General features: G+C 43.1%; 1 protein-coding gene across 1 annotated transcript in view; it reads right to left on the bottom strand.

Annotated features, from left to right (window-relative positions):
* KIF22 (kinesin family member 22) overlaps window positions 1-23,907 on the bottom strand; it is a 638,755-nt gene that overhangs the window by 575,302 nt on the left and 39,546 nt on the right. Inside the window, exons 2-3 of the mRNA XM_044086339.1 lie at window positions 2,626-2,849; window positions 2,293-2,420 (exon numbers count right to left, since the gene is read on the bottom strand). Of these exons, the coding sequence (XP_043942274.1) occupies window positions 2,293-2,420; window positions 2,626-2,825 (328 nt within the window). The 5' untranslated portion in view covers window positions 2,826-2,849. The remainder of the gene's footprint in view (window positions 1-2,292; window positions 2,421-2,625; window positions 2,850-23,907) is intronic.

Here is a 23,907-nt window from a genome sequence, read left to right on the forward strand (position 1 = left end):
CAAACAGTTAAATCCCCCAAGCTTTTTCAATTTGCTTCAAACGAAATACAAGCAAATCCATATTGTCAGAGTCCGGACAACTACAATTTCACCACACTCTGGCAATTCTCATCATTTTAGAGGTACTGAAATATCTGTACGATTTAAAAAAAAAAAAAAAAAAAGACATCTTGTGACCATAAGCAGATATGGTCTATCGGCCATTCAGAATTGTAACAAACTGTTCTCCTTAAGCAGCATGTAAACCTTAGTCCTCAGCAAACCTGCCATGCAAAGCATATTTCCTTGCTCACCTTTTCAATTTTTAAAAATCCTGCACAAGTAAATGGTACCATTTCTTGAAGCATGACCAGCTTTGCCCTCCCTACTTGCCTGTTACTTTGTCTCATCTTTCATTGTCCAGAGGCTGGCATTCTGCCTTAAAAGCTTTACCTGGTCTCTTGCAAGAGCAACAATATTAGTACCTTTAAATCCAAGTCAGTTTGAGGTATCAAGTTTTACAGCTGCTACAACTTTCGTTTAGTCTACCTTTTTAACAAATGTGGCCTTTTTAAATTCTCACCATTGCATCTTTCATACAGAACTGCATAGCTCGGTTCCCTTGCCTGATCCAACCCTTTGGCCCTTAAAGGAGCATGCATTCCTTCCTGCTTCAAGGAATTCAGTACCAGTGATTTACCGTTTTGTCAGGGTAAAGGGAGCCATAATTGGAGTAGGGTCAAAGGGTAAAGGACCAAATACTTCAGGTAGTGAGCTATATTGGGTAAGGGTTGTAGGACTCTGCAAATGTGCAGTGCTGTTTGAAGATGAGATTTCTATAACACAATTTTCCCACACAAGCTTTGAAAGATGGAATAATCACTGATGACCAGTGTTTGCCACCTAGAAAAAAAGGTAAAGAAGAGTGTTAAAAAGCTAAAAGAGAGGCTGCCAACACAAATGTTATATAAATTTGAAAGGAACGTTGGTCTCCAAAAATTTAGGGAAGTTTCCTCCCTTCAGGAAGGTGAATAACTGCATGACCAATAGTCATGTGATGGAGGCAATTAAGCAGCAAACCAAGATTAAAAGCAAGTAATGGAAGCAGTTAATGCAGTTCGATGGACTGGAAGGCAAGGCATGTAGACAATTACACAGGATCTTGCAGGAGGTTAAAGGTTTGATGCTCTACACTAGTGGCAGAATGTCTGCATTAAGACTCCTTGGATGTTGAACCAGTGAAGTGCAAGTATGGAAAATCCCAGCCAATAGCAACCCCCCCCCCCCACTCATAAAAGTGTTGTGGGATGTGTGGCAGTCACTGGAAGAGTGTTCTTCAGAAGCGACCTTAAAAGCATTTGTTTAATTACATTAAAAGGTGTATTGAAACAGGGTTGGCATTTGATGAACCAGATGAAGTAATTAAGAAAATAAATGAACTGCTACCAAGTTACTGGAGAGATGCTACTTAACAGTGGAACAAGTGTCAAGTAGGGACACAACAGGTTGAAACAAAGTAAAGAACATGAATAATGAGGTTTACAAGGGTCCAGGACTGAGAGTTAACTTTAAAAAAGGGGGATTTTGGAGGTATATTGTTACCTCACAGCTGGAGGTTCTCCCGTTCGATTCTCGGTGTGGCTTGGGAGTGCCTTCTGTGTGGAGTCTGCATGTCCTCCCCGCGGTTGGGTAGCGTTCGAAAGACATGCGTGTGTAACTGGGCGTGCCTTTGTTGAATGTTGGGCATCGAGCTGGCACCTCAGCATTTCGTAAAAATCTACTGCCAATCATTAGTGGACTGGAGTTCTGCTGTGGCGACCCCTTACCGGGAAAAAACAACCAACCACCTTAAAAACACTAGGTGGCAGCGTATACAGCTAACAGGTCAATTGCTAGGAAAACTACTGCTACAAAACGTGAGGCAATACAGTGGGTAAAGCACTGAAGTTTAGCTAGGCGAGGGCATCTGAAGTAGGAATGTGGGAAAGGTATCAAATTACTACACAAGGTTATGACAGCAAGTCTAGAGAAGACACCTGATAGACAAGTAAATTAGTTGGACAAATATATACAAATAAAGACGAGAAAAATGCAGAAGTTTATGCAAGCTGATTTATGTTGTAATAGTTGAACAAGCTGATACATTTAAGTTAAAATTTACCCAGTCTAAACTTGCTCTGAATACAGTACCACACACACACACGATTGATTTGAACTTTTTCAAAAGAGTGGAATACAGAGCACCTTTTCAAACTACCTTTGAGTGTGTAGCTCTGTTCAGTTAAAATGCATTTAATCAAAATAGTCACCCACCTGCACCTGTTGGGCCATAAGCAAACACGCTGGCATTCTGTCCATTCAGTATATGCCCAAGTATTGGTAAAACAGAACCTTTGTATACATCAAGCTGCGATGCCTTCTCACCATAAAACTTGTCAAACCTGTAATTAAAAAAAAAAAAAAAAAAAAAAAAAAAAACATCCTCTTAGATGCAAACTTAATACAGGGGCTCAGTCTTTGCTTCCAGTGCTGCTAGTATGCTGGAAATGGTACAAGAGATTTTCCCAAGAAAACATACACTGCCCCAGTACTATGTTGCATACTGGTTTGCAGTAATAATGGAATGAGTATATAAAGTATTCTTACTGGTAGCACACAGTTTCAGTCTGGTTTCTCCAGTTGATTATTTCCAGTGACTGTGCATCAATACCACGGACGCATGGGCCCTGCTGTTTTTCGTCATCTTGTTTAGCGTAGGGTCTAAGACGAACCGCCACTCTGACTCTAGCGGACTGTGGCTTTCTGGAATGGAGATTTACTTCTGATGCACTTACCCGCAAGGCCATTCTAAACGGTGTCTTGTCAAAAATCTAAAAAACAAAATCACACAACATACTGTTATAATTCTTAATAAAACACACACAACATACTGTTACAATTCTTAAGATTAAAAGTAGTTTTCAAAACAGAAAAGCTACTGTCTTGTGCACCTACTTCCTCAGTTGCAGTCCATGGTCATTTAAAACTGTCACCTTACCAAAAAAGGTCTGCAACCCCCACCACAAAAATCTTTGCCTGATGCAGACTGCTCACCAGGGAAAGTTTAGGACCTTACCTCAGCCCTTATTAGGCCAATCTATGGCAAGATCCCAGTTCTTTTCTTTAAAGGGCAATATAATTATCAAGGGATGGATAAGGCCAATCTCCAGCCAAATGGAATAGGTTAGAGAGCAGAAAAATAGTAAATTGGCTAGGCTTAAAGTGACCCACAAGGGCAGCTAGCCTAGTACTTCCTATGAACCTATAAGGCTTAAGGCCACCTTATCAAGTGTTATGTGAATGCATGCATAAGCCTTTCAAATCATTAGTGGCACTAGTCTAATCAGGTAAAACATTTTGTAGGCGTTTGAGCTTGCATAATGGATGTAGCCATAATCAGGTGGCTAGGACCAGACAGTTGTTGGAATGAATTCATTCAAAGTCTCTCACCCCCTACATAGGGTCAGAAAACTCACCCCCTACATAGGGTCAGAAAACTCTGATGTCCAAATGAAAGGTTATCCGTAGAAACTACCAACTCATTTAAACCACATACTGATGACCAGGGGAGGATCATCAGAGATGCACAGCTTATGCTGAATGCCCTCACTGCTGAGTTAAGTAATTGAGTGCACGCACACAACTTGCTCTTATACAGATGACAGAACAAGCTTTAATCCGCTTCAGCTCAATGGGCAACCAGTAGACCTTAACTCGCTAAAATTACCCAATTAAGCCCAAGGTGTTTTACAACCAAGGATCCAGGAAGTACTAAGACATCAGAATGGGGTCAAAGTGCTTGCATTTAACAAGGTCCAGCCACGTAACATAATAACAGTCAAAATACCACTGTGATGGCAGACCTATCCAAACAAAAATACCAGCACCCAGCAAGAAAAAATAGGTACCATTTATCTACCCCAGATGGCAGAGGGGGCTAGAGTATAACATACAACACTGTCATGAATGCCTTCAGTGCTACAGGATCTAAAATGACCTGATGCAAGCAAAAGGTCAGAGCCATGAACACCCAGCTGTTGCCAAGAGTCAACCCGCTCTGTGCTTCTTCAAAATACCCAGTCTATGAAAAAACCTTAGGATGGGCCCTGAACTTGGAAGGAAATGAAAAATGAGGATACGAGGGACAAAGCTACAAAGGTCTATGACAAACCACATATTAAGCACAAGTTGGCTGAAAAACCCAAAGTGAGTTTTGTAGAGCACACCACCAGCATCCAAGTCACTCCAGCCATCTGATGACTCAGACCCTTTAGCAGAAGCTCTCCAACCATTGCTGCAAGTAGATCCGTACTGAAAGTGGTCAGACTGGCAAATAAAACCATTACCAGGATGGGTGAATGTACTGATCAGTAATGCTGATAAACTCTGTGCATCAATATGTCTGGCTAGCTAGATACAACACAGCTAGCAACAAACAGTATAGTTTGAAAATGCTTGCAATGTTAATGGTGCTATGGCACTAAGAACACAACTAGCAGCTTAACATTTGGCAAAGTCACAAAATGCCATTAACTTTGTATTAAACTATATATAAAAAACTGAAGGAATGTGTTCAACTGACCAAACAAGTGGACAGAAGATTCTACAGCTTTGACAGCAAACAGGTCACCATGTTGCACATGTTCTTTCAGCTATTAGGCTATGCATCGCCACAGGTGGTGGAGAGACTGTAGGGAAAGCAGCATTTGGGTTCAGTCTACCACACAGCAGATGGTGTTTTCCCATAATAAAATTACAGAACCAACCCCCCTCCAATTCTGCCTTAGGCCACTAGAGATAAATGGGCATAAGCATCCACTATCCAGGGTGGACCTTTTAGACTAGTTTCCAAAGTAGATAATTTTTTTGTACATTATGCAAGATCCATACTAGATGGACTAAGTCCCCAACTAATGCTCCAAAGGTGTCCACTAAAGCTACATGCATGCTTTTGAAACCAGGAGAAGATACTCACTTATGTCCTACAACAAAATATTAAAGGATGAGCAAACATTTGACAGACTACATACCTGGGTGGGGTGGCAGCCCAATCAGTAATCTGATGGGTTCTGAAATTATTAGCAGCAGACAAAGAACTTTTACCAATACAAAATTTGCCTCCACAAATACTGGCTTGGGGAGAGGGAGATTAGTCATCTTTCCCCAAGATAAAAAAATCTGGGTGGGAGAACTAGATCCATTAATGTAGGTCTGAGATGAACTGCACTTCACAGAAAGTGCCTAACCAGCTTTCAGGGAAGCTTCTTGCTCACCAAATTAAAAATAGCTGTTGAAACAGCTTTACAGTAGACCAGCTGATGCTACATCCGACAGAAAACGATCTTGACCTAGATCAAAGACCAACCAGAACACAATCCACATTTCCTCATTAGAGGCATTCCATTTAAACAGCTCCAACTGGAACTGAAGCAATCACAATTGGTTTCAAGGTAGAAACCTCACCTGAGCCTTCATATAAAAGGTGCACCAGAATACTGGAAAGGAGACAGTGGTGTTATGTGCACATGCATGCACTAGCAGCTCACATATGGTGTTTAACAGGAAACCAGGTGTAAGCCAGAGAGGAGATGCTGTTAAGCTTGGACTCGTGTAGTTTGGCTTTCTGGATGAGCCTCAAAGTTTGGGGGCCAGTTGGCAAAAACAGTATCCTTGTTAATCCCTCAGATCAAAGTGAAGCAGACAACAGGAGTTTGGATACGCCAAAAGATTGCATACTCCACACTGCCTAAATGCAACATAAGTCACCTCTTGGCTATCAAACTGAACTAGCTGCAACTGGTAGATCAAAAGCAAAAGCTTAACCTGTCAGTTTTGGTTGGCCTTAGCTTTTTCATGCTGCCTGGAATGACAGTTATCAGACTCTGATCCACTGCTGCACTTTCATAGACTTGTGGCAAGACCAAGTGTGTGCGTGTTTGGCTGTTTGAAGTACCAGGTCAAAATCATGTGGCCAAATTGGCTAGATCTCATACATACCTGGAAATGTTTGTAGGGACAAGAACGCCTCATTTCCAGTCTCCACATTTACCTACCAACATGCTCCCCTACCACAAGGGAGATGCATTACTAAAGGTTTTAGTGACTTATTCGCATAACTGTTACCCAAAACATTAAGGTTATACCTAGCAGGAACATGCAACCTCCTGCTACAAAACATGCATTTAACACTCTGAAGGTAGGTTCATAGGTTGGTACTAGGTTAGCTGCCCGAAGGCATTTATAAGCCTAGCCAGAATGTGTTGGCTTTCACCATCCCCTTAGATTAGTACCCTGTGCCTCTGTCCAGCCGAGCCACTGAAGTGATCCCGGAGGTAAACAGTTTCCCATCCACTCAAGGTTTCTTTTGAACAGCGTTAGCGAGGAGCTCTGCCTAATGTAGATTGGGATCTTGTTCCAAAGCATGGTAAGTCTCAGGGACAGGAATCTATCCCTCCAGCAAGTCCTGTTTATTGTGGTGAGGTTTAGATCCTAGAGAGTGTGGCTCGAGGGGATAAGGTTTTCTTTAGGTGGTGCATGTCCATCAATTCTGGGTTGGACATGGCCTTGTATGTCAGGCAGAGAACCTCTGAGTAGGTGGTATGCAACAGAGTACAATCGGAGTTTCTTCAGGTCGAGCTGCATAGGGCATCTGTTTCATGGATCATCTTGGTGAGGTACTTCTGTTGTCTTTCCAGCTGTTGCAGGTGTCTTGTTATTTACATCCCAAATGGGGCGTTGTACTCTTAAGATGTGTCTGATGAGTGATGAGTAGAGGGGCAGAATGACCTCAATCTGGATGCAAACCCTTTTGTGATTAGGTGGGCCACAGAAGGATTTTCTAACCACTTTGGCAATGTGATTATCAAAAGGTGATATTACCATCTACTTGGGTCCCCAGATCCCTTAAGTCTTCGGTATTTAGGGGACTACCACCTCTGTGGTAGTTTGTGGGTACTTTGCTTTTTTTCCAAAGGGGATGACTATGCACTTTTGGCATTTAGCTTGAGGCCATGATTTTGGCACCAGGTACCCATTTCAGTGAGACCCTTTTAGAGGATGTCTGTCAGCCAGAGTCATTTATAGCCCCTAGTTTGCAGTAGTCTGCGAACTTTGTCAGCCATAGTCCTCCTGTGCTTGCCTGTACCTCTGAGAAGTATATGCTGAACAGGAGGGGTCCTAGGACTTAGCCCTGGGGAACACCACTTGTAACCGGTTTAGAGACTGACCTAGCTCACGCAACTCTCACCATGTGGGTTCTGTCCGTGAGCCAGTTCGCAACCCATCTTATGACATAGGGGTTTATGTTCAGGCTGGTAAGCTCATCTATACCACAGAATGGGGAATGGTGTTGAAGGCCTTAGCGAGGTCTAGGTAGGCTGTGTGTACCACCTTTCCCTCGTCTATTGGTAACTGTCTCAAAGAAGAAGTCCACCAGATTTAGGAGGCATGATCTGCCCTTAAAGCTAAACTGGGTAGGGTCCAGTGTTTGGAGGTTCCCAATAGTTCCATGATGATGCGCTCCATAGCCTTGCAAACCAAGCTAGTCAGGCTTATAGGGAGATAGTTCCAGATCTGTTGTGGCTCCACCTCTGTGGAGCGGAATAACCATTGCTGTGTGCCACTCTATGGGTATGTAGCCTGTGGAGAGGCTGAGTTTGAACAGTGTGTTTAGGTGAGGGGTTAGTCTTTTGAGCTCATGTAAGACGCAGCCTGGGACACCATCCGGTCCCATTGATGCTGAGTTTTTGGCATTGGAGAGGGCTGTTTTAACCAGAGTGTCTGATTTCAGGGACTCTGCAGTCTTCCAAGTATGGTTATGGACCCTTTTGGGGGTGGTTTGCACTGAACCTGTCTGCCAGGATGTTGGCGCTATCTGTCGGCTCAGTGTATTTTGTGCCACTCTGCACCAACTCCAAGCAGATCTGAACATTGCCACTTGTTGACATAGCTAAAGAATGCCTTGTGGTTATCTTTGGAGTCCTTGGCAATTTCTTTCAAATTGCACCTTGGGAGGATTTTATGAGGGATCGTAGTTTTTTGCAGATACTGATCTGGGAGGTCTTCCCTTCTTGGGATTTTACTCTTTTCTGTACTAGTTTCCTCCTATTGTATAGCTGGTTTATGGCAGTCCACCAGACTGGTTTCCTTTTCTTGGAGGAGAGAGTCTTGGTTTTGCTTGGGATGGCACGATCCATGCATTCTTGTACAGTTAAACTCAAATGAAAGAGGGGCTTAGTAATGACAACACACACAGGTACAGAAATCTCTTGGGACAGTTTGCCAATTCTTAAAGTGTTGCATTTTAGACCTTTGCAACTGTGCACATCCAATCTCCTGTGAACAGACATGAAAGAATTTACTATATAAAAGGTTCATAGGACCATGGGCCGATAGCCTAGTATCTACCTAAGTAAGCCTAGCCAACAAGGTTCCCTGGCTTACATCACCCAAGAAAGTTATTTTCCTGTGCCCCTGTCGAGCAGAGCCACAGAAGTGTTCCCCGGGGGGAATTTCCCATCTCCCATCCAATCAAGATTTTTCTTGAAGAGTGCTAATGAGGAGCTTTGTTTGATATACATAGGTAGTTGAGTACAGGAAGTCTCTGGGACAGGAATCTATCCCTCCAGCATGTTCTGTTTATTGTGGTGACAAGGTTTAGGTCTTTAGAGCATGTAGCACGGAGGGTTTGGGATTTATTTAAGTGGAGCATGCCCAACAGCTCTGTGTTTGACCTAGCTTTCCATGTTAGGCAGAGATAGCCTCCAAGTAGTAGGGTTACCACCTGTCCCACTTTGGGCAGTTGTGTCCTGACAAACATATTAAAAATGGCAAATGTCCTGATATTGTAGGACATAATTATGTTCCATATTTTATGTAATAGTTGCATAAAAATCGTTATTTCAGTATCTAAAATACCTAAATGTTACAAGAAACAGAAGCAACTAAACTGTTACAAGAATATTTAGGCAAAATCCTTTGTACTGACAGTGGGTATGTGTCGGCCTGTAAAATCTGATGTGTCCCGAAAATGTCCCACTTCGGCCATTTGAAAAGGTGGCAACCCTACTGAGTAGGTGATATACGATTGAGTAAAGCTGGAGTTTGAGACTGTCTGCGTAGGGCATCTGTTTGAGGCCGGCAATACTCTGAGGTATTTCTGCGGCCTTTCCAGTTGTAGAGGTCTTGTGAGGCACATACCAGAAAGGGGCATAGTACTCTATACTAATGAGTTGATGGGTAAAGGGGAACAATGACCTCTTTTTCCTGGATGAGGTGTGCCACACAGGATTTCCTGACTACTGTGGCGATGTGATTATCAAAGGAGAGACTACTGTCCACCTGTGTGTCCCAAGGACACACTTTCGGGGTTAAGCAGACTAGCGCCTATGTGGAAGTTCATAGGTACAGAGTTTTTACCAGAAGGGATGACAATGCACTTTGGCATTGAGCTCGAGGCCATGGCTTTAACACCAGGCATCTCAGTGAGGCCCTTCTGAAGGCTGTCCACATAGTTGGGAGTTTTGATTATGGCTCCTAGTTTGCAGTCATCTGCGAACTTTGCTAGCCAAAGACCTTCTGTGTTTTATCTACTTCTCTGAAGTACAGGCCAACAGGAGAGGGGACCTAGGACTGAACCCTGTGGTACCCCAGTTGTCACTGGTCTGAAGTTGATTTAGAGTCTGCTACTTTCAGTGTGGGTTCGGTCAGTGAGCCAGTTGGCAACTCATCTTGTGACCTACGGATTTATACCTAGTTTAGGGAGTTTATCTATAAATTCCAGATGGGGGATGCTGTCTAAAGCCTTGGCGAGATCTAGATAGGCTGTGTGAACCACCTTACCCTCATCTACAGCTTTGGTGACCGCTTCAAAGAAGTCCATCAGGTTTAAAAGACATGATCTGCCTTTTACAAACCTGAACTGGGTAGGGTCCAGTCTAGAGATGACCAATGTCATTGTTTTACAAGTTCCATGATATGTTCCATAGCCTTGCAGACCAGGCTTGTCAGGCTAATAGGGCAGTTCCCGGGGTGGCTCTCCCTTTGTGGTGTGGGATAACTGTTGCTGTGGGCCATTCAGTGGGCACCAAGCCTGAGGGGAGGCTAGGACTGAACATGGTACTTGGGGTGCCAGTTCATGCTGTAGTTCATGTAGAATGCAGCCTGGGATGTTGTGTTCTTGGCTCTGGAGAGAGTTTTACCTGTGCAGCCGTGATTACAGGAACTTTGCATTCTTCCGGTAGAGATGGTCCCTTTAGGGGATGAGAGAGGGGTAAAATTAGCACTGAACCCATCAGCCAGGATGTTGGCAATATCAGTTGGTTCTGTATATTTAGTGCCATTGTGCTGTAACTCAGAGCAGATCAGAGTATTGCCATTGAGATTCTTGACAGTTATAGAACGCTTTGTGGTGGTCTTTAGAAATCGGTGGCGAGTTTTTCGTAACTAGCTTTGGAGGATTTTATAGGGATCTCAGCTTCTTACCGAGGCGGACATTGGAGTTCCTCCAATCATGGGATTTTACATTTTTTTTCTGTTGTAGAGTTTATAGCATGGGACCACCAAATTTGCTTCTTTTTTTGGAGGATAGCATCTTGGTTCTGTTAGGGATTGCACTATCCATGCACTCGTGTAAGTGCTTATAAAATGCAAATTGTATAAGATTCAGTCGTACCTCGATTGTCTGTCAGCATGGGTGTCGTGAAGTTTGCTACTTCTGTCTTAAGAAGCGTGAAGTTGGCTTTGGAGAATTTTTTTTACAGTGGTTTCCCTAATGGGGGTGGGGTGGGGGTGGGATGTGGATGTCTAGGGTGATTTGCTTGTGGTTTGATCTGACCAAGGAATTGACTTCGGTTGCCCATGTTGGTAATGACCATGTCTAGGATATTGCTGCCCCTGATGGGGGTGTGGATAAGTTGATCTAAGGCACTGGAATTTATGAATTCCAGAAAATTTTGAGCACAAGAGTTGGTAAAATGTAGTTTTCCCATTTAATAGTGGGGTAGCTGAAATCGCCCATTATTAGGGTGTTAGGTTGTACTCTAATATTTTCCAGTGTATCAAGAAAAAGAGAGTGAGAATCCTGGGGCATGGTGGGGGATCTGTAGCAAGCTACAATTTGGATTGTGGTCTTGCCCAGAGTTAGTTGCACTTGGATAATCTCTGATGCATTATGCTGAGCAACTAGCCTGGAGGTGTGGATATCCTTAATGAATATGGACACTCCTCCGCCTTTAGTGCAGGTTAGATGGCCGAAAGGTGTGGTATGAATTATAGCCTGGTAATGCAGGGGTGCTCTATGGAGCCTTGAACCAGGTCTCTTGTCACTGCACATATGTCGATGTTCTCCATTTTAGGAGTGCCTTGAGTGAGTGCATTTTGAGGTTTAGACTTCTAGCATTAAGTAGCATAACCCTCAGATTTTGCTCGCTTGTACATGTTATGGTCGTGAATTTGTCATTTGAATCTCGCCTAAAAAAGGTACTATAGGGGTGGCAAGAGCCTTAGCCAGTATCCGGAATCCCATTGACGACAGGTGCAGGCCATCTCTGTCAAAGCATTGTGGTTTGTCGATCTTGTCATCCCAGGCAGAAAGATACTGGATCCCCTTAGAATGGCACCAGAAGCTTAGCCAATTGAAGTCAATCATTTTGTCCTTGTACTGTGGTATCATTCTGGGTGATGGCAGGATGCTACTCAGGGCTAGGGTCATACCTGCCTGGGCTACAAGATCGGACAGCTCCTCCATGTAGTCCAGGGAAGTACATCTCAGGTCATTCACTCCAACATAGACAATGACAATCATATTTGTACGTGTTGTGGAGTGGCCCGAGTGCATGCGTTATGTGGCAGATCCTGGCACCTGACAGTAACTTTCCCCTTGTTTAGCCTCATGAGTGGAACAGTGTGCCTGACTATAGAGTCACCTATGACTAGAGTGTTTGGAACGTTGTTAAACCTTATGGGCTGTTTGAGTGGCACACCGAGTTAGTGGGCTAGGTGTCATTTCGGTTGTGTTGGGGGGGTGGAGTTTGCTTACGTTTCTGCTTTGGAGGTCCCTGTTGCTTGGGTAGATTTATTTTCAGAGCCTCCGCGAATGTAGGTGTGTGTTTTGTGTTTCTAGGTGTCTGTTTTGGTGGTGTAGGTTTTGGTGGACTATGTGATGAGTGTGGTGCGGTGCAAGTGTTTACTTTCTCAACTCTCTAGTCCAGTCTTGGGTGAAGACAGCTTTGCTTCCAGTTTGGCTATACAAATGCATTTCTCACAGGTTGTAGTGTTTGGTGGTAGGAGAAGGTTGCCTGTGTACATGAGGCAATTGTTGCATTGCCCCAAAGATGCCCAGATTCATCAGGTAGACAGGAGAAAACACTAGGAGCCGACCCTTAGACAGGCCTGGATAGGCGCTTATCAAGTACTAAAAACTGTTTTTCCTCTCGACAAGTGAGGTTGAGTGCTGTAGTAATTTGTAGCTTTAGTGCTTACAATGAGTTTTGAACACGTGCTGAGCTCAAAGAAACAGATTAGAGTGCTGAAACTAGACAACTGGCTAGTTCTAAGAAACTAAATTAATCTAGAAGGCTTCCCTCCATCACAGAAAGGCTTGGGGGCTCAGAAGCTTACAGTCCTGGATACAACAAATCTGTATCTGGAATAGACTTGCAGGAAAGCCAGGAAACAAGCTTAGAAATTTGTTTCCAAGTGGAAAGGGGAAAGGAGAAGCAGAAACTAACTGGGTTGGCCTTTTCAAATGTTCTCCCTGGATTAGGTAGAATGAGGTAGTAACACTAGACTGGGTGGAGTGTCCTAGATCAAATTTACAGTAGGGGCTGGCAACTGCAAAGCCACCCAAGTATAAAAACAGGATATCAATAGGGAGGGAGACCTGGAAACTTCAGAACAAACAAACCCAACCAGATGCTTAATTGTAGAAAATTTCTAGTCAATACCTCACACAGTGAAACTAGCTAGCAACGTATATGCAGACAATAAAACTGCTATAAATAACTCAAATAAGCAAAAAACAAGATATATCACAGATTAGTTGGCTCAGAGCACTTCCTCAGGACTTCCAATAGGGATGTACACCTTGCCAGAGGCCCCCTCTTTGGGCACTAAAAAACATCCATCCTAGCCCCTTCTGATCTTCGGAGGCGGGTTTATCAGAGAACCTGCCTGGGGGGGGGGGGGGGGGTCTGGCAAGTTTCAAGGTGTGGAAGTGGAGGAATTGGAAGAGCAGTTAAATTGTCTTGGACCCACATCCTCCAGGCCTAAATATGAAAGAACCTCCTCTACCAGTCAAGGACTCAAGACTGCAGTGATCCACCCTTGAACCAACAGCAAGTTCATGTAGGATGTTGGATGTTCCAACCCATGACCCTTGCTAGGGTATAACCTGGAGCAAGAGAGAACTCCTTCCTGCTGCAGAGGTAGTGTGGTTTACCACCTACACATGATCTGGGCTTCTCCACAGCCTGGGAAAGGAATGCTGGGGAGCACAGAACTTCACTGTTGCAGAAAGCAGAGTTTTGCCCATTTATCCACATCTGATCTAAAAAAAAAAAAAAAAACACCACAGAAGTTCCTTAAAGGAGCAGAGTAAGTGTTGAAGGAAAAACCTTCAAAGACCAATTCACGTTAGGTTCAAGCAAGGCACCCTTTATTACTTGTGGCAAGGAGACAAAGCATGTAGACACAAGATTTGTCTGAATTACTGGTGATTATTATGTTATTCTTATACAGTTCTCTTCCTGTCACACAAAGTGTTACTATTCTATTGCTGACAGTTACACAGCTTTCTGTATGTTCTACAGAAAATGTTACTAGACTTATTGCTAAGTTAGATTATCTGCTGTTTTGCAAAACATTTTGAGAAAAACAACCTGGCCTTGGGCTATTTTAGCCCACCTTAACTTTTCAATTCTTCAGTTGTACTTGTTCTAATACATGCATTACATTTTGTCTAGATTCAAGGTACATTTCTAGCTTTGGTACAAGTAATGCTGACTATGGTTTAAACTTTCAAGCATCTATTTTCTTTATCAATGCTTCTAGCAGCTGCATACTTTCATGGCATAAGCAGAAATTAATATCTCTTAAGTTTCATGACTTTAGCAGAAATGAAATGCTTCTTGTTCAGTTTCTAATAGCTGTGCAGATTCATGCAATGTGAACAGAATAAATGTATTAACCCTTTTAAACCTCGAATGCACTAAGCATGCATATTACTATTACACACTTTTCTAACATTTCCCCCCCCTTTTAATACTTTTATTCTACTTAAGATAAGCAAACAGTTTTTTCTTCCCCTAACCTCTTCCCACTCAGGATTTGCAGTTGAGTCAGTTTAAACTCATGAAAGCATTTTCAGTTTAGCAATTCTTCAAGTTCAGCACCTTGGTATAAGGTTTCTGAAACGGAAATGTCTATAGAGTCTTAATCAGTCTTTTTACACAGGGGATGCAGCAGCACACATCACCAGGAGGATTATTCCTACACAGATGGAAATCAGAATGTTCATCAGGATACTGCCCCCCCCCCCCCAACCAATTTTTGGAAAAAAAAGTCAGTCAATGGATTTGGTCCTGGTCAACACCTGCTGAATTACCTCAAGATGGTTGTCCATCTCGTGTTTGTGGTCAGGAATATACGAACAGCACTCCTCCTGGATTAAAGCACACATACCTCTTCTCGCCGCCAGGGTGAAGTCAAGAGCCATGCGATTTTGAAGCACCACTGTTCTCATTGGCAGTCAGTTCAGTCACCAATTCTAGGGCAGAAAAGGTTGCATTGCTCATCGAGAAGCTTAGACAATTTTCTCAGTTCCCAGATTGATTTCGTTGCTCCATATGCTGGCAGTACCTGCCCACGAGGTAACAGTATCACTCAAGTCCATATGGGACGGTCCATTTTTCCCTAAGCCCACAGCATGACAGTTTTTCCAGCGCACATCGATTTACCCCACTGGCTTGACAGGCTTCTTGATTTCTCGAACGTTCCGAATTTTCCCTTTAGGTAAAACTGCTGTGTCGTATGGCCGGAACCAGGTACCCCAAAAAACAACTGCCAGACCAATTCTCAGGTAACCATTTATATGCTTTCCTTCCACATACAAAGTAACAATCTTCTACTTTGGTAGTAACGTTACTATGCCCTGGCTCTGCATGAAAATATTTGTCGATTATAGACAGTTGTCTATAGAGGTCAGCATTATGTTTTACTTCACCAATTGTCCTATGCATCAGTTCAACAAATGAATCATAGCTTGTGTTGCAATAGGATCCGATGTTATCAGGTTTAGTGTAGCATCTATAGGGAACAGTCACATTGCAATTGCTCCAACCCACCTGAACTGTATCATTCTTGTAAATACACAGTTCCCTTCTGTCGAAAAGACAAGTGCAATGCTACTTTATCATGTGATGTGACATCTGATGCATCATAAATTAAGTTTTCCCAGGTCTTGTTGGCAGCAACCCCCCATATGCTGTTGGCAAAGCTGTGCAAATCCAGCAATTCGAAACATTGAAGGTCTCAGCATACACATTTGTTTGCCTGGTAAGTGTTAAAGTTTGGGTGCCACGCTGCGCGCCACTCTGCACGCTTGGTCAGTTCAATTTGTGTGGCTGGGAAAAGGAATGGCCACAACAAAAAGATTGTCACTAGTACAGTCAACAGGATGATTATGCAATACTTCTGAGGAAACTGTTCTGCATTTCTGTTTTCTCCGACTCTTCCAAGTAGGTGTATTTGGATCTTACTGGATTCGGTCATCTTTATTTCAGACACGTGCTCTTACTCTCTGCCCTAATTGGACCTTCAGCAACAATGGTTTCTTCACTGGGGTTGAGATGGATCAGGCCTATTGATCTGACCCCCCTTTGTAGCCAGACTTTGTGCTGAGGGCCCCGAAGGAGAGGTAAGATTTTTGTCCAATTCAAAGTTCTTAACTAGCTTGCAGTGCGTCAGGTGTATCCACGAAGCTAGTTCCATCTTGACTGCAGTGGGTGTCGAAAGAAGCACCTGGTAGGGACCCTCCCACCTTGGCGATGACCAATTCCTCTTGATGTTTTGATCCACACCCAATCTCCGGGCGTCACTGCCACTTCTGATCTCTCGGTTTGTTTTCCATCTGAAACAGAATTTGACTGCAACAGATGTTTAGAACTCAACTTTTTCATATATTCAGCTAGTGTGAAATCAGCTTCCTAGTCTGATGACATGAGAAGTTTCCACTGGGGTGTACAAGCCCTTCCAAATAATTTTTCAAAAGGAGTCAATCCATTTGCTGTAGGGACAGTTCTCATGCTCAACAGTGCCAGGGGCAAACAGTATAACCATTTTTTTCCTGTCTCAGCTATTTTCTCAATTTGTTTTTTAGTATATCATTATGCCTTTCAACTAGCCCTGCAGATTGTGGATGGTATGCACAATGATTTTTTTAAAGAAATACCAAAATGCTTACTCAACTGCTGTATGGTTTGATTTACAAAATGTGTACCATTGTCACTGTAGATCCTTTCTGAAATACCAAACCTATGAATGATTTCCTTGACAAGTACTTTTGCCACCATAGCTGCATCCGGATTTTTGGTTGGAAAGGCTTCCACCCTTCTGGAAAACATATCTACAATGACAAGACTTCTTATTTTCACATTTGTTCAATTCTATGAAATCCATACAGGTAGTGTGAAACGGATATGGTGGTGTAGGGAAACTCCCTTGCTTGGGCTTTATCGTCCCCTGTGCATGATGTTAGTTACAAATCTGACAAACCCGTACGTTGTGAACACCTGGTTCACCAGCTGTAACATCCCCCCCTGTTGAGACATGGCACTGCCCATGGCTCAACAAAGTTGCATATCGAAACAAATTAGAGGGTAGTGTCCGTTTTCCTTCTCTAGAGATGTACAGCCCCTTTGAGGATTGCTCCTCGTTTTATCCATCGTTGTTTTTCAGCTTGCGTAGAGAGTGCCTGCATTTTTTTTAACATATCTAAATCTAAAAGCTCAGAGGGTTGTAATTCCTCATTTAAAAGAAATACTTCTGTGGCTGCTTGTTTTGCAGCTGTATCAGCTCTCGCATTACCTTCTGAAATCCTATCTTGTTGCTTGGTGTGAGCTGTGCATTTACAAATGGCTACTTTTTGAGGTAAGTGAATAGATTCTAAAAGATCTAAAATAAACTGCATGATTTATAGGTTTGCCAGTAGATATCATTCCCCGGTTTTTCCACTGTTGTGCAAAAACATGTACAGTAGAAAAAGCGTACTGGCCATTAGCAAAAATGTTTACACATTTACCCTTTGCTAAGGTACATGCCCGTGTCAGGGCAATCAATTCTGCTGCATGTGCAGATAAATTGTGTGGTAAAGGTTTTGCTTCTATAATCCCAGTATCAGACTACTGCATATCCTACTAGGTTCTGTCCTGCAGGACCCCTTTGGCACAAGCCATCCACGCAGTATGTCACCTCAGCATCATCCAAGGGGACATCCATGAGATCTTTTCTAGGTAGTGTCTTTTGCTCAATTACCTACAGGCAGCGGTGCGGTGTGCTGTCTGCAGGGGTCGGGAGCAGAGAAGGGTTTAAAGTCGTGCATCGCTCAATTGTCATACGAGGTTAGCTCAACAATATAGTCATACAGGAAAGATGCCTAGCAGAGGAAATATATACCAACTTTTCTTGTAGTAAATAATCGCGACTGCACGAGGTACTCTCAAAGTGAGAGGGTGGAACAAGACTACTGAGGCTGAAGCCTGTACTGCCATTGCAGCTGCAACTACTGCTTGTACACAGTGGGATAAGGATCATGCCACTGGGTCTAGTTGTGATGAATAGTAAGCAATGGGGCATTGCTTATCCCCATGCTGTTGTGTTAATACTGATGTCATGCAACCCTGCTTACAATCTACAGTTTGGAAAAAACGTTTATGGTAGTTCGACAATCCCAGAACTAATGACGACACTATTAACTGCTTTAGTTTGCAGAAAGCAGATTCTGCCTCTGGTGTCCATTGTAACAAATCCTGCGCTGCCATAGGCTTCTTATATACAAGGTCAGAGGTGCAGATTCCAAGGCATAGTTTGGAATCCTCCAGCAAAAATTAGTTGTACCCAGGAAGGACATCATTTCCTTCTTGGTAGTGGGTTTTGTTGCTTGCAAAATTGCTATTTTTCTATCCTCATCTAATGTTCTACCTTCCTTGGATATTACATATCCCAGATATTAGACTGTTTTTTCCAAAGCTGCAGTTTACTTTTTAAATTTACCTTAGGTCCTTCAGCGGCTAAAAATAGTAGAAGTGCTATGGTATCTTCTCTACAATCCTGCTGGGTGGGGGCTGCCAGCAAGACGTCATCAACATAAAGTAAGATCTGAATGCCTCTTGGTGGGGTGAATCCCGCCAAGTTACTTGCCATTTCTTGAGAATATTGTTGGACTTTCACAATATCCCTGTGGTAGTCACGTATATGTATACCTTTTTCCCTGAAATGTGAATCCAAACCAATACTGGCTATCAGGGTGTATCGGTATCGAAAAGAACACATTGCTGATGTCTACCACAGAAAAAATACTTCTGTTGAGGTTTCAAATCATTCAACAGGGTGTGTGGGTCTGGCACCGTGGGTGCCCTTGGCATTACTGCATCATTTACAGCTTGTAAATCTTGGACCATACGCCATTCTCCATTGGCCTTTTTAACTGGAAATAAGGGTGTGTTACATGGCAAAAATCGGGAGATTCTACTAGTATCCCTCCTTTAAGTAAGGCTGCTATAATAGGCTTTATCCCTGCCTCTGCATCTTTTCTTAAGGGACACTGTCTTTTTTTTTTGGGGTCTGAATGCTGACTTTGGCGTGATAGTAACTGGTCCTGCTGTACAAACGAGTCCTACATCTGATTTTCCTGTTGACCAGAGGGTCTCTGGTATATTTCGTAAGGCATTTTCTTCCTCCTTTAACAGGAGTTAAAATCAGCTGTCCACGCTAGACTGCAAGTGCACAGCTGGGTTGGTCTGAGTTATCCAGTTTAACTTCTGTATTTGTATTCCTTGTTCTGACAGTTCTAGTTCTGTCAGTTTCTCCCATCTCGTGACTTTTTCTCCTAGGTCTGCCCATTCTATATTTCTGTTTTTGGTTGGCAATCGATTAGATTTATAAAGTGCAAAGAACTCCTGGGGCAATGAACAACTGGCTACACTGTACCCTTCTGTGTCCCAGTACAGGTGATGCAATATCAATCTGTTTGCATGATTTTTAAATCTTGCTCATATTCCTTAGGTCCTGGTGTGTTACAATAATACAGGGTACAGTGCAACAGGTGTTTCTTATCAAATGTCAAGGGAGGGGAACTTGCTGATGGCTACATTCATTAACTCTTTGGTCACAGTCCCTGGACCAGTTGTAACCAAGTTCTGGCTGTACCAATAAAACATTTCACCCTCCGATTGCACTGCAAAGGTATCAATTTGCCGCGGTGCTTCCATACCCTGCATGGTTGGGACTACTGCTATACCAAATAGCTGCATGAGGTCTCTTCCCAAGAGGTTTACTGGGCATTTTGCAGAAACTACAAATTTTGCTTTGAGTCAATACTGAAACTGGATCAGTTACTGCAATGTTACGGGAGAGAGGCTCCCAATACAGCCGTCCATTAGCTGCTTTGACCAGTATGTAATCAGGTGACTTTTCTGGCGGTTTGGAGGGATGTATCAGGGTTTGTGATGTCCCAGAGTCACACAAGAATTTGACTTCCTTCCCTTCTACCAAGAGTGTAACTTCTGGTTTCATGTCTGCTAAATAAAGCTAGGTCTATTTCATTTTCTTCATTGTCACTAACTTCCTGCACTTCCTCTACTCCCTCTATCACATTCTCATTTGTCCTTTATTCGCTAGCCCCTTCTAGTGATTCCTGACCCTCCTTATCTTCGGTTGTTGCCTTCTTGTTTTTCTTGCAATCCCTTAACACACACACACACACACACACACACACACACACACACACACACACACACACACACACACACACACACACACACACACACACACACACACACACACACACACACACACACACACACACACACACACACACACACACACACACACACACATACACACTCCTTTTCTTTCGCCCTATCGTTTCTCTGTGCGTTTTTCTTGCCCTTTTTTCCCCAGACTGTACTACATAAACTTCTGCTCCATCTTCTACAGAAAATACTTGAGCTTTCTTTTTGCTATTAAAATGCCTTGGCATGCCTAGCATATTCAAGTAATGATTGTAACCTGCTTGTACGATGGTCTACCATGTGTTTTGTAAAAAAAAAAAAAAACTGCTTACAGGTGCAATACTGCCCTTTAAAAATGCCTTCTTTAACTGCTGTTCATATGGGGAATCTTGTGTTTGATCTTCAAGAACCTGCATTCCACAGTGGTTATTAAAACACTAACAATCTGGCATACTACCGGTCAATTGTTTCACCTTCTTGTTGGATGCATTGATTAATGCAAGTCAGTTTCCATTTTTCAGAGATGCGGTCTGCAAGACCTTTTACTCTGGTGTCCAATTCTGCACGGCTATGTGGGAGGGGTCTTTGTGCAGCGTCACGGGGATTCCAGTTTCCACTAATCATGTACCAATCCGGCCCTACAATTTGTCTACTTTTTTCTAGCTCTTCTCCGTTTAAGTTATAACTCAGTCTCATTCCTTGTAAATCTTCTGAGAATTTTCTAAAATTAACCTTTGGATGGGGAATTCCCTCAGTGGCTTTCCGGATATCTTCCAGAGTCCAAGGTCTATATACTAAAATAGTTGGGTCCTGATTGTCTTGACCTGCCTGAGGATTGGGTACTTCTATAAAAGTGGGCATATTTCTTCTTCACTTCTAGATCATGAATTCTTAACCATTTGCCATAACTCGATTTCTTCATCAGAGTTACCTGCCTTTGTTCGGGACCTGGTCCCGATGGGATCTCTAATTTTAGTCCGTCAGTTTTAATTTCATAATATCTCTATCTTCAGTGACCACAGGATATCGTGGGGGTGGACCAACCTGTTCACTTGCTTCATATTCTGGTAAGGGAGGCGGAGGTGCTGATGCTATTACCAAGTTATTATCCTCCTTATCTAAAACATTGCTTTTGAATTTTTGTTGTTCTGTTCCCTACGGTTTACTTCCTCAAGCCACCTGTGTGTCTGAGGAATTCCTAATAGACGTTGCTTTTTTTACCCGACCTTTGGAATTAGTTTTGAGCTGTTTGATAAGCGAGGATTTTTCTAATTTTCTGAATTCGTATTTATTAACCCATTTTGAATAATATTTAATATTGTCGGCGAGCTGCGACTGCATGTATTTTGCTTCTTCCGTTAACAGCGTATTTCGGGGTTTTTTTGTGCAATTACCCATTTTGTTCTACCCTTTGATAGTTGCGTAACTTTTTTTTAACATGGTACCACGGATTTTGTTATAGTCTCTTCAGAATGACTGCCTACTTATTCTATTTCTCCTGATCGCTTGTATTCAACTCAGCACAGCTCCTCGTGGTGTCCTGCAGAGTTCTACAAGCAGCAGAGAGCAAAAGAGTGACTTTTTCCTGATTTAAGTATTTTTTTTCTGGCTTTTTGATTTACTGCTTAGTGACTGCATTTTCGCCTGTTTATACAGCTCCGCATTCTATTTAAACTGTTTTTTGTGTTGATTAACTGTTTTGCACTTTTAAAAAAGTTATTTGTTGTTTAATCTTACCTGTAGGCTAACACACTCAAGTGCGCTAGCCGTTTAAAAGCATTTACTGTCTGTTTTTCCTCTGTTTTCTGCAAAAAAAAAAAAAAAAAAAAAAAAAAAATCTTGGTTTTCCTGCCTTACTGAACTAGAATAGTCCAGTCTTCAGAGTTTGCTGATCTCTGGGCTTTGGCTTGGTTCCTGTGCTATTCCATATCCTTATTTGGATAAAGGGAAGCTTCTTTGTTCACCAGTGGGAGTGGGGAGCACAGAGCAGCCTATTTGTCCCTAGAGCAGTGGTTCCAGCCAGAAACTTGTAGTCTATTGGCCATTTTGGGTCAATTCCTAGCTCTTTTCAACCCCCTGCTATAAAGCCTGCTTTTGCGTGATTTAGTGCGGAGTTGCCCATAGAGCACCATTGGGCAGCGCCGGTTAAACTATTTCTGGCTCCGTAAAGTCTGCTTTTCAGTTTTTCCCTTAGAGAATAGACTGTTTAGATTAAGTTCTCTCTCAAAAGCTCAGCACTTGCTCCTAAAGCATTTTTATATAGGTAAAGCTCAGCACTTGCTCCTAAAGCATTTTTATATAGGTAAAGTACTTGTATACTAAACAAAGTACTACATTAGCTTAGAATCCCCTTGAGTACCCATTTCCCTATAGGTCCCTTCTGACTCAGTTACACAGCAAACTTTTTCTAGCATGTCGAAGGGTCAGTTGCTAGCCTCCTCTCCTGTTCAGCTGGTAAATCTGGGCATCTTGAGGCAATGTTACAATTGCCTCATGTACACAGACAACCCACTCCTTCTCCCACAAAACACAAATACATGTGAGAGATGCAACTATATAGTCAAACTGGAGGCTGAGCTCTCTCAAATCAGGACTGGCAAGACCAGACAGGAGGAGAAGGAAACCACGCACACCACAAACCCAGTTTCACATAGAACTATCACAACTGCAAAACAAACACATACACACAAAGACATACTCGGAGGCACTGATCAAAGATCTACCAAAACTACAGAGGCCTCCAAAGCAGACACCCAAGCAACTGCCACCTCAAGACATAAGACATGCAACACATAGTTCTCAAAGTCAGTGTGCTAAACAGTCACAGCCCTTAAGGCCAAACACAATGCCAGACACTTGTTATAGGTGACTCCATAGTCAGACACACTGACGTCCCACTCACCAGACTGAACAAGGAAAAGATCACAGTAAGCTGCCTGTCAGGCGCTAGAATCCGCCACATAACACAAGCACTCAGGTCACTCCACAGCAAGCACAAGTATGACTCTGTCATTGTCCATGCCGGTGTGAACGACCCGAGACGTACCTCCCTAGACTACATGAAAAGAGACATAGGAGTTCTCAGATTATGTAGCCCAGGCCGGTATGACCCTGACCCTGAGCAGTATCCTACCCTCACCAAGAATGATGCCACAATACAGAGACAAAATGATCAGCTTTAATAATTGGCTTAATTACTGGTGTCATTCTAAGGGGATCCAATGTCTGTCTGCCTGGGATGACATGCTTGACAAGCCACGCTGCTTCACAAGGGACGGCTTGCACCTGTCACCCCTGGGCTTCCGGATATTGGCAAAGGCTCTTGCCACCCCCATAGTGCCTTTTTTAGGCAAGGCTCAAATGATAAACCTACCGTCCTAGAAAACAAAAATGGAGAAAAACTAAGGGTAATACTGCTCAATGCCAGAAGTCTAAACCTCAAGATGCATGCCCTCGAAGCCCTCCTCAGTATGGAGAACATCAATGTCTGTGCTGTGACTGAAACCTGGTTCAAGGCTCCTGAGAGCACCCCAGCACTATCAGGTTATACCTCATATCATGCGCTCCGGCCCCAAAATCCGGACCGAACCACAAAAGGAGGGGGAGTATCCATATTCATAAAGGATACCCACACCTCCAGGTTAGTGGCAACGCACGAAGCATCGGACACCATCCAGGTGCAATTAACCATAGGTAAAACTGCCCTACAGTTTGTAACATGCTACAGACCACCTTCTCAAACTCAGGAAACCCACACAGCCTTCCTGAAGACACTGGAGAGTATGAATGTCTCTCCAAACACCATCATATTGGGTGACTTCAACTACCCAAACAGACTGGGAACATTACTCAAGCCCCAACACCCTAGCCCAAAGGTTCCTTG

The sequence above is a fragment of the Protopterus annectens genome, chromosome 10.part0, assembly GCF_019279795.1.
Source record: "Protopterus annectens isolate FY-2018-M chromosome 10.part0, PAN1.0, whole genome shotgun sequence".
In the NCBI taxonomy this organism is placed as follows: Eukaryota; Metazoa; Chordata; order Ceratodontiformes; family Protopteridae; genus Protopterus; species Protopterus annectens.